At 44.3% G+C, this 10,667-nt stretch overlaps 1 protein-coding gene across 1 annotated transcript in view; it reads right to left on the bottom strand.

Annotated features, from left to right (window-relative positions):
- The window catches only part of PRPF8 (pre-mRNA processing factor 8), a 32,744-nt gene that overhangs the window by 3,809 nt on the left and 18,268 nt on the right, over positions 1 to 10,667 (bottom strand). Inside the window, exons 25-36 of the mRNA XM_010861337.1 lie at positions 5,054 to 5,301; positions 4,788 to 4,967; positions 4,451 to 4,586; positions 4,199 to 4,368; positions 3,732 to 3,861; positions 3,466 to 3,612; positions 3,107 to 3,267; positions 2,582 to 2,773; positions 1,698 to 1,935; positions 1,433 to 1,561; positions 453 to 566; positions 195 to 368 (exon numbers count right to left, since the gene is read on the bottom strand). Coding sequence (XP_010859639.1) covers positions 195 to 368; positions 453 to 566; positions 1,433 to 1,561; positions 1,698 to 1,935; positions 2,582 to 2,773; positions 3,107 to 3,267; positions 3,466 to 3,612; positions 3,732 to 3,861; positions 4,199 to 4,368; positions 4,451 to 4,586; positions 4,788 to 4,967; positions 5,054 to 5,301 — 2,019 coding nt within the window. The remainder of the gene's footprint in view (positions 1 to 194; positions 369 to 452; positions 567 to 1,432; positions 1,562 to 1,697; positions 1,936 to 2,581; positions 2,774 to 3,106; positions 3,268 to 3,465; positions 3,613 to 3,731; positions 3,862 to 4,198; positions 4,369 to 4,450; positions 4,587 to 4,787; positions 4,968 to 5,053; positions 5,302 to 10,667) is intronic.

Below are 10,667 nucleotides of genomic sequence, written 5' to 3'. Positions count from 1 at the left end.
CCTCCAGCCCACCCCTTCGGACACTAACCCCTAAGGGGGCCCCCTCACCACAGGCAGGGCACTGGCCCATTCACAGGTGGATGAGGTGAAAATAAGCCCCCAAGAGGCCTGTGAGAAAGCTAAGGCACAGGACTTTCTTGTGACCCCAAACCCACTCTTCTCAGAGTGACGCTCCCAGCAAGGTGGTTTCATACCGTGTAAGATGAGATAGTCTTGAGCCAGTCATCATAGAGGTTAAAGAGAACCATCTGCGGCTCAGTGGCTTTAAGGATGAGATCCCCAAACTTCTCCACCTTGAGGCAAGCCTGGAAGGGGAGCTGGAGCTCTGATCCTTTAATCACAATATTGGGGAAGTCCAGCAAGTGCACCTGAGACGAGATCAAGTCCAAGTTTAGAAACAGAGCCAGCAGGTCTCAGCCCTCTTTCCTTCTACCTCATTCACCACTTCTCACCTCCAGTGGATCCAGCATGCCTTTCCTAGTGACAATGATCTGCTTGGGCTGCTCCTCCACGGGCAGAGATCGGATTAGGGCAGCCACCTCCTCAGCTGTCTTCCATTTAGCCAACTGATAAACGAGAGAGGAGGACAGGGAAACTGAGTCTCCGCCCTCCCAGGTCAGATAAAACAGAACATCCCAGTCTCGAAACACTTATCCTTACCCTATGTTTCTACTGTATGCTACGAACTGTTAGGTACTCAAGAGCTATAGAAAAAATGTCCAATTGTCTTGCCCCAAAGGATGTTTCAACCTAGCTGGCCAGACAAAACTCACACAAGCTAGTGTTTGATTATACACACACTATGTCAGGGACAAAAGAAATTAAGGCTAAAGGTCACAAAATGTTGCACAAAGAAAGAAGTCTTGAGGAATGAGTAAGACAGTGATTAACAGAGCTAAGAGAAGAGTTCATGCTAGCAAAGCCACAGAGGCGGAGATGTTCACCAGGGTTTGGGATACCAGGATCCTGGACTGACTGCCAGAGGGCACATGCTACAGAGGACGAGAAACTGTGGCTGGACAAATGACAGCCTACCTAGATATGAAGTACCTAGAAAACCAAAGCGTTAACTCAGCAAGACGTAAGGGGTTACCAAAGGCGTTGAGGTAGAGATGCGGAGAAATCGACATTTTAAGTGTGTGCTCCCTTTAGAAAGATGATTTTTTCATAGCCCTCTTCAAGATAGGTTAGAGACAAAAGATTCATGAAGCAGAGAGCCCAGTTAGTAGGTGATGATGGACCTCAATTATTCTTGGACTTCTTACAAGAAGAACACTTCCCAAGTTAAGTAATTCAGGGGGAAAAGTGTAAATGAGATACCCTCAAACTTGCAAAGACAAAAATAGGGAGATTCTCTCTCACACATCCACCCAATAACAAAGAATAAGAGGCAGCAAGGTTCTACAGCCTCTCTACCCTTTAACAGGCTCACCTGTCCCAAACGCTTCTGTCCAGCCCACACAGATGTGTGAATTATCTTGAGAAACAGCTGCCCTGTGCGCGGGTTGAAGATGAAGATGGCCCCATTGATGGGCTTGGTGGTCAAGTTCCCTTCAAAGGTCTAAAGAATGATTACACCAGTTAGCACAGTCTAAACACAGTCAGCCTTCCTTCCTTCCAGTATGCACACACTTGTCCAGTCACCCTCCCACAGGCATATACAAAGCCCCACACCCTCACATGCGTCTAACTCTCACCTTATGGATAGTCACTCTGTAGACATTAGTGTCATCCACAAACCAGATAATCTGGTTGGAGAAGAGCTCACCGTAGTTCTGAGAGGACAGATAGGGCTCAGTGGGCTCCGATGAATAGAGCTGCAGCCCCTTACGGATCCGTTCACGTAACACATACAAGGCAGGATTTGCCTTCATGATCTTGGCCATGGCCTGCTGTATGAGAGGCTTGCTGCCAGGGAACCAGTTTCCATAGGCACTGTGAAGGGGAAAGAGGCAAGAAAGATTAAGACCAGACTAGAAGTCCCAGGAACAAGGCAAAATGCAACTACAGAGGAAGAAAAGACTGTTCGCCAGGCTGAGATGAAAGTGTCTGCTCAGGTACACAGAGGCGAGGAAGAGTCAGTGACCCAGATGAGCAAACCGGCAAACCTCAGCCTCACCTGGGCAAACCAAAAAGCACATGCATACTGAAGTATGGGGTGGGGGTGGGGGACGAATTAGGAGGCTGATAATAACATGTATACACTACTGTATATAAAACATAAATAACAGAGACCTAATGTATAGCACAGATAACACAAGACGGTGTAATAACCTATATGGAATCTGAACCTGAAGAAAAACTGCTATAGGTATAACTAAGTCACTTTGCTCTGCACCTGACATTAACACAACACTGTAAATCAACTATCATTCAATATAAAATAAAAATTAATGGGGTGGGAGAGAGGTTCAAGAGGGAGGGGCCGTATGATACACCTATGACAATTCATGTTGATGAACGGCAGAAACTAACACAATGTTGTAAAGCAATTGTCCATCAGCTAAAAATAAGTAATTCTTAGAAATTAAAACAAAGTGTGGGGCTGAGGAAAAACACATGCTTTCGAGCCTCAACTTACCTATGCAGGTTATATGCCAGGTCAATGGCAATGAGCACACCAGTGGGCGAAGGGTAGATACTCATGTTGTCTGTGGTGTAGTCCAAGAACTTGGCCCGGGCATAACGCTCGATGTCATGGGAATCATAGTCCCCCCAGCGCAACTGTATGTCAATCCAATACTTCTGAGTGGTGGTGCTATCCATCACATCCCTGCAAGTGGAGAGGGGTCAGGAGTCTAGGCTTCCAGGAAGACACTGGTACAAGCAATATCCCCAGAACACCAAGAACTCTCAATCGCTCTGTCTACATCTTAAAACCAACCCCTCTCCTATTCCAGATCAGCAAGATGCACCAGACAATCAGCAGACCTGGCTGAAGGTGCTGACAGAATCAGGGGGTAGCATGGGCTTCTAATTATAAAGAAAGGCAGCCAGGACAATTTCAAAAGTAGTGCTGCTAGAAGAACAGTAAAATGAAGGTTCCCAGATGCTCAGGGCCCAGTCAGAAGGCACTTACTTAGAGGCCCAGTCAGAAGGCACTTACTTAGAGTCGGCCAGCAATGAGGGCCGGGAGACATTCCACTTATAGGATGCAAACAGCAGGATATCTGCACAGGAAGAATTCATCTTATAGGACTTTCGGGGGTGGATTGTCTCCTTCTGAACTGTCTCGATCTCCAGTGCATCCAGTTCCTGATCAAACACCTGGAGGCGAAGGTGGAAAGGTTACGACTATTATGGAAGCCTGCTTGGCGTGGGGGCTGACAGACTGAAGATAATGGGGCAGCTGGGACCACAACAGAAGTCTCATCCTAGGAGCTCCGAGGGTGGATTTCCACACCCCAAACAGCGAGCGAGCAGACTGGACTTTCCGTGGCATCCTTCCCCCTCATTCAGGCGCACCTGACACAAGTCCATAACGATGCTCTCGTGGATCTTCTGCCACAAGTGAGCTCGGAAGATCTGGATGAGAGAGATCTTCAGCGTGGGGATCTTGCCGTGCATGAAGATACCGGTCAGGTCCAGCTGCACCTGAAAGCCCACGTACACCTGATGGGAGGAAGAGGAGGAGAGTAGAAACTGAGAGACTCTGGTTCTCAGGATATCGTTAAGGAGGGAGAAACCCTTGCTTTTAGCTTCCCATTCCCATATCTACCAATCACACTCACGTTGGCTCGGTTGATGGTTGGGGACCACCAGAGGGTGAACCTACGATTGGGAATCTGGTTCAATCCTGATCGCTGGGCATTGGTGAGCTTCTTCCACTTCATGGACTCCTCAAAACCACTGGCTTTCTCCCTGGGAAACAGAAGAGATCAGGTAAAGTGATGTCCTGCCATCCCTCCCCAGAATACTGCTGACCTCCTGGGGTGGCTGTCTGGGAAACTCTGCAGTAGCAGACAAAGGCACACAAGGGATGAATTCAAGAGAGCTGTGACATGTGAGAGATCACTGTAGAGAGAACAGGGATTTCCCTGGTGGTCCAGTGGTTAAGACTCCACACATCCAATGCAGGGGGTGCAGGTTTGATCACTGATCAGAGAACCAAGATCCTGCAAGCCCTGTGGCACCGCCAAAAAATAAATCAATGAATAGAAACCGACTAGCAACTGTAAGAAGAGAATAGAATCCTCACCAGAAAAGCCCCTCCCAGGTAGGGAAGTAAGTGCCCTTGAAGAGGGTGTGTTCCAGAATGCCTTCCACACCACCCAGGGCCTGGATCATGTCGGTACGGTAGTTGTTCAGGTTCCAGAGCTTCCCATCATGCCGCTGGTGTGTCCACCAGAAAGGATTCTGCTTCAAAACCTAGAAGGCAAGGCAGGTCCAGTCAAGCTTCCAGGAGCCCACTGCCCCCGGTTCCCACAACAGCCACAGTCCCCCCCAGTACCTGGTACTGCTTAAAGTCAGTTCGAACACGCCAGCCCTTATCATAAGCCAGTGTGTGCCTGTCCTTCTGGAACAGAGTGTTGATTCGAGGAATGCCACGATCCCATGAATCTTCTAGATCTTCTAGGGTCAATCGTCTGCCAAGGAAAAAAGACCAAACTTAAATACATATATGAAAAGTTCAGCATTCCTCCCTAGCCAAGGATAAATATGGTCAGATATAGAACCTAGTTCCTTGACTCCACAAAATACGGAATGCTCTGCCCTGACCTCTAGGCAAGGCTCAAAGGTCACCCCTCCTCCTCCGACAGAACTGCTACGCCCTTGTGGATGCCCACCTGTTCTGAGCAATGGCCTCTTGTCTCTTGAGCGCATACTCAGCCCAGACCCGCTGAGAATCAATGAACTCACTCTCCCATGGCTGTATGTAGCGATACAAATTGGGAATCAGCTGGTCTTCTTCATGGCTCATTCCTGAACGGAAGTGTGTGATACCTACATCTGTCTGCTTGGACCACCTGTTCGGGGGCACAACCAAGATTAGGCTAAAAATAAAGAAACATCCCCTTTTCCTCAGGGTCTAAGATTCTTAGCGAAGTCCTACCTGAGGTCAGACTGGGGAATGAGCACATGGCCCATTGAAAGCATGCCAAGTCCACCCAACTCCTTAGGGGTGTAGAAAACGACAGGGGGGAATCGACTCGGCATCTTGGAGTTGAGGCCAATCTTGATTCGTGTCTGGATCTTGTTCTCACACTTCACCAGCAAGTCCAGGAGCTCCTGGGTGTTTACCACAGCCTCTCGAAAGTATGTCATAAGGCCAATAAGAGCTGTGTTCCATTTATTCACAATCTGAAGACAGTGAGGAGAAAGTAAATTATGAATAAGTTCTTGCAGGGAGAGGACTGTGGCTGGGAATCACTAGATACAATTGGCTAAATTCTCTCTAGTTCTCAAGAAAGAGCTGAGCTCAATGTCATTCGGGAAGTGTGTATAAATCAAAATCACTATGAGATATACTTAACACACATTGGAATGGCGATGAGTGAGTGACAAGTATTAGCAAGGATGTGGAGAAAATACAATTATCATATACTGCTAGTGGTAATATAAAATAGTATAGCCACACTAAAACAGCCTGGCAGTTCCTCAAAAGGTTAAACAGAGTAACTGTATGACCCAATAATCCAGGTATACACCCAAGAGAAATAAAAACTTATGTCCACACAAAAATGTGTACATGGACTTCCCTGGTGGTCCAGTGGTTAAGAATCCGCCTGCCAATGCAGGGCACAAGGGTTTGCTCTCTGGTCCAGGAAGATTCCACACGCCACAGGGCAACTAAGTCCATGTGCCACAACTACTGAGGCTGAGCTCTAGGGCCCAAGCTCCGCAACGAGAGAAGCCTCTGCAACGAGAAGCCCACACACAACCAGAGAGTAGGCCTCGCCTGCTCCAACTAGAGAAACACCATGCACAGCACTGAAGACCCAGCACAGCCTAAATAAATACATTAAAAAGTCATATTACAAATGTGTACACAGATTGTTCATAAAAGCATTATTCATAATAGCCAGAAAACAGAAAATCCCCAAATGTCCATCTACTGACAAAATGTGGTATAGCCACATAACGAAATATGAAAAGGACTGAAATACTCATACATGCTGCTGCTGCTAAGTCGCTTCAGTCGTGTCCGACTCTGTGCGACCCCAGAGACGGCAGCCCACCAGGCTCCCCTGTCCCTGGGAGGCAAGAACACTGGAGTGGGTTGCCATTTCCTTCTCCAATGCGTGAAAGGGAAGTGTCTGACTCTTCATGACCCCATGGACTGCAGCCTACCAGGCTCCTCTGTCCATGGGATTTTCCAGGCAAGAGTACTGGTGCCATTGCCATACATGCTACAACATGAATAAACCTTGAAAACATGCTAAGTGAAAGAAGCTAGATGAAAAAGGTCATATCCATGATCCGCTTATATTACACATCCAGAATAAACAAATCCATATAGACAGAAAATAAGAGGGACTTCCCTGGTCGAGTCCAGTAGTTAAGAATTCACCTAGCAACGCTGCAGATGTGGGTTTGATTGGGGAACTAAGATCCCACATGCTGTGGAGCAACTAAGTCCCAGTACTGCAACTACTGAGGCCACATACTCCAGAGCCCACAGGACATAACACGTCCACACGCAAGAGCCCACATGATGCAACACATCTGCTGTGTGCCACAGCTAAGACCCAGGAGCCGCAACTCCTGAGCCTGCATGATGCAACTCCTGAAGCCCACAGGCCCTAGAGCCTGTGCTCCACAAGAGAAGACACTGCACTGAGAGACTCACCCACCTCAACTAAAGAGGAGCCCTGGCTGCTGCAACTGAAGAAAGCCTACACAGCAACGAAGACCCAGCACAGCCAAACAGAAACAGAAACAACAGATGATGGAATTAGCAGACAAAGACCTACAGCGTTTATAATTATGCTTGAATATACAAGAAAAACACGAACATAATGAGGAGAGAAATAGTTGTTAAAGACCCAAATGAAACTTCTAGAGATAAAAATTTCAGTATCTGAAAATGTAAATATATTGATGGGATTTACAACATTTTAAAGCTTCAGAAGAAAATAATAAAGGCAAAATAAATACTTTTCCTGACAAACAAAAGCAGAGCATATTCACTGCCAGTAGACACTTACTACAAGCGATGTTAACGGACATTCTTCGAGCGGAAAGAAAATACCAGATGGAAACGTGGATCTACATAAAGTCATGAAGAACACCAGAAACAGTATGTGGGTAAAAAGACATTTTTTCTCATTTTGTAATTTCTATAGAAGATTAAAGGACTGTTTAAAGCCCAAAGAGCAACAATGTATCACTGTGTTTATAATATAGGTACAGTTAACACTACAAAGAATGAGGGGAAAAATGAAAGTCAACTACTGTAAGGTTATCATACAATACGTAATGTAATAGACTAGTGGTCACAGTAAGACAGAGATGTACACTGTAAACCCTATAGCCACCAAAAAACCCAAAGAACCGTAGCTAATACTCAAAGAGTGGAGATAAATTAAAATCATACCAAAATCCCCACTTAATCCAAAAGAAACTTGGAAAATTAGTTACTCAAGTTTTCCTGGGTCTCTTTTTACAGATTTATGTTATGAAACCTTTGTTTTTCTCATGTTTAAAAAAATAAGTTAAAAAGAAGGCAGGAAAAGAGGAAAAAAACCAGAACGAAGAACAGATGGCAGATTTAAACTCAACCATACTGATAGTTATCTCAAACGTAATTGGAGTGTTTAGACTACTCGTATGGCAAAGACTGTTCAAATGAATTTAAAAAGCAGGAACCAACTTAGTGCAATCTGTAAGAAGTTAACGTTAATTATAATGACACAGCTTAAAAGTTTAAAGATGGAAAAAGACATCCATGCACACACGAAACAAAGCTAAAGGGGTAGTACTGATGCCAGACAATGTAGACGTTAGAGCAGAGAATATTACAAGGAACAAAGGACATTTCATGATGATAAAGGAGTCAATTCATTAAGATATGATAATTCTAAACATACTGCCTACTTAATAACACAGCCTCAAAATATATGAAGCAAAAAAAAAAAAAGATGGACCTGTTGAAATACTAAGACTCAAAGAAAACAAAGCATATGATGATGCCCAAGGGTATGGACTCTATATACCTTGCCAGGGCGCCAACAGCGCTGCTTCTATCTACTGAAACGTCTATGTGCGCACCAGCTGCAAAGTTAATTTCTAACTGCAGCTCTATCTTCAGGTACATGATAACAACATTCCACCTGGCACACGCCTTGGTCATCACCCATATGCAGGTTTCTGAAGAAAAATGTGTCTCAGTGAGATGGCTCCCTACTCCCCTAAACCTGCTAATCTCCTGGTGACTCACTGGTTTTTCATCTGCAAGCCAAGTATGTTTGTCCAACTTTCACTAAATATTTAAGATACCAGAGCAGTCTGAATTTCAGACATCCTTTCATGCTCAAAAAAAAGTATAAATTTCTGGAAAAATATCATGTGTCTTTGTATTATAAGCTTAGATGAGTTTAATAAAGTGAATGCTATCTCTGAAGCCAAAAATAAAAAGAGGAACCTGGAAGGGGAAATAAATCTACAACTTCCAACACTCTTCTTTCAGTAACTGACAGAAATAGGCAAAAGAAAAAAAAAAGATATTAAAGGACTTGAACAACACAACTTACAGAACCTAAATGACATCTGTAAAACCCAACAACAGCAGAATACAGATTCTTTTTCAAGTACACAGGAGACAGTCACCATATAGGCTAAACCATAAAACAAGTCTACATTTGAAAAACTAAGATCATAAAGATCTGACCATAATAGAATTAACTAGACACCAATAACACAGAAGTATCTGGCTTCAGCAATACGTGAACCATGAAGTTCCGGATGTTCAAGCTGGTTTTAGAAAAGGCAGAGGAACCAGAGATCAAATCGCCAACATCCGCTGGATCATGGAAAAAGCAAAAGAGTTCCAGAAAAACATCTATTTCTGCTTTATTGACTATGCCAAAGCCTTTGACTGTGTGGATAACAATAAACTGTGGAAAATTCTGAAAGAGATGGGAATACCAGACCACCTGACCTGCCTCTTGAGAAATCTGTATGCAGGTCAGGAAGCAACAGTTAGAACTGGACATGGAACAACAAACTGGTTCCAAATAGGAAAAGGAGTACGTCAAGCCTGTATATTGTCACCCTGCTTATTTAACTTCTATGCAGAGTACATCATGAAAAACGCTGGATTGGAAGCAGCACAAACTGGAATCAAGATTGCTGGGAGAAGTATCAATAACCTAGATATGCAGATGACACCACCCTTATGGCAGAAAGTGAAGAGGAACTAAAAAGCCTCTTGATGAAAGTGAAAGTGGAGAGTGAAAAAGTTGGCTTAAAGCTCAACATTCAGAAATCAAAGATCACGACATCCGGTCCCATCACTTCATGGGAAATAGATGGGGAAACAGTGTCAGACTTTATTTTTTTGGGCTCCAAAATCACTGCAGATGGTGACTGCAGCCATGAGATTAAAAGACGCTTACTCCTTGGAAGGAAAGTTATGACCAACCTAGACAACATATTCAAAAACAGAGACATTACTTTGCCAAAAGTCCGTCTAGTCAAGGCTATGGTTTTTCCAGTGGTCATGTATGGATATGAGAGTTGGACTGTGAAGAAGGCTGAGAGCCGAAGAATTGATGCTTTTGAACTGTGGTGTTGGAGAAGACTCTTGAGAGTCCCTTGGACTGCAAGGAGATCCAACCAGTCCATTCTGAAGGAGATCGGCCCTGGGATTTCTTTGGAGGGAATCATGCTGAAGCTGAAACTCCAGTACTTTGGCCACTTCATGTGAAGAGTTGACTCACTGGAAAAGACTCTGATGCTGGGAGGGATTGGGGGCAGGAGGAAAAGGGGACGACAGAGGATGAGATGGCTGGATGGCATCACCGACTCGATGGACCTGAGTCTGAGTGAACTCCGGGAGTTGGTGATGGACAGGGAGGCCTGGCGTGCTGCGATTCATGGGGCCGCAAGGAGTCGGACGTGACTGAGCAACTGAACTGAACTGAATCTGGAAAAACACCTCAATATTTGAAAATTAAACAGCATACTTCTAAGTATGGGTAAAATAAGAACTCACAAGGGAAATCAGAAAACATTTTTAACTGAATGAAAAGGGAAACCTATCAAAATTTGAGGGATGCAGCTAAAGCAGTGCTTAAAAGAAGATTTTTCAGCACTAAGTATGTCCATTAAAATGAAAGGTCCAAAATTGTCATTTAACCTTTACTTTGACAGACTAGAAAATGAAGAGCAAATTAAACCCAAAGTAAGCAAAAGAACAGAACCAATGAAATAGGAAAGAGAAAAAATAAAATTAAACAAAACCAAAAGCAATTTTTGAAAAAGATCAATTAAAAAAAGAGAATAAACTAAAAGTTTATTCCAAAAGATATACTCAAGGTTTTAAGGCAAGGAATGTTTGTCAGACAACTGTTGACTGTGAAAGATCACATTGGCTGGAGTTATCATAGGTATCAGCCTTGAACAAACAGTATTCAGGACAGGCAGTACGAAGTGACCCCAGAGTGAGGTAACAGCCTGAACCAAGTCACAAAAGCAAAACTGAGCATCTGAGCAACAGACCTACA

The sequence above is a fragment of the Bison bison genome, unplaced genomic scaffold (genome assembly GCF_000754665.1).
Source record: "Bison bison bison isolate TAMUID 2011002044 unplaced genomic scaffold, Bison_UMD1.0 scf7180017864472, whole genome shotgun sequence".
Lineage (NCBI taxonomy): Eukaryota > Metazoa > Chordata > Mammalia > Artiodactyla > Bovidae > Bison > Bison bison.
Note: the sequence above shows the minus strand (reverse complement) of the source record. Positions and strands in the feature narration are given on the sequence as shown.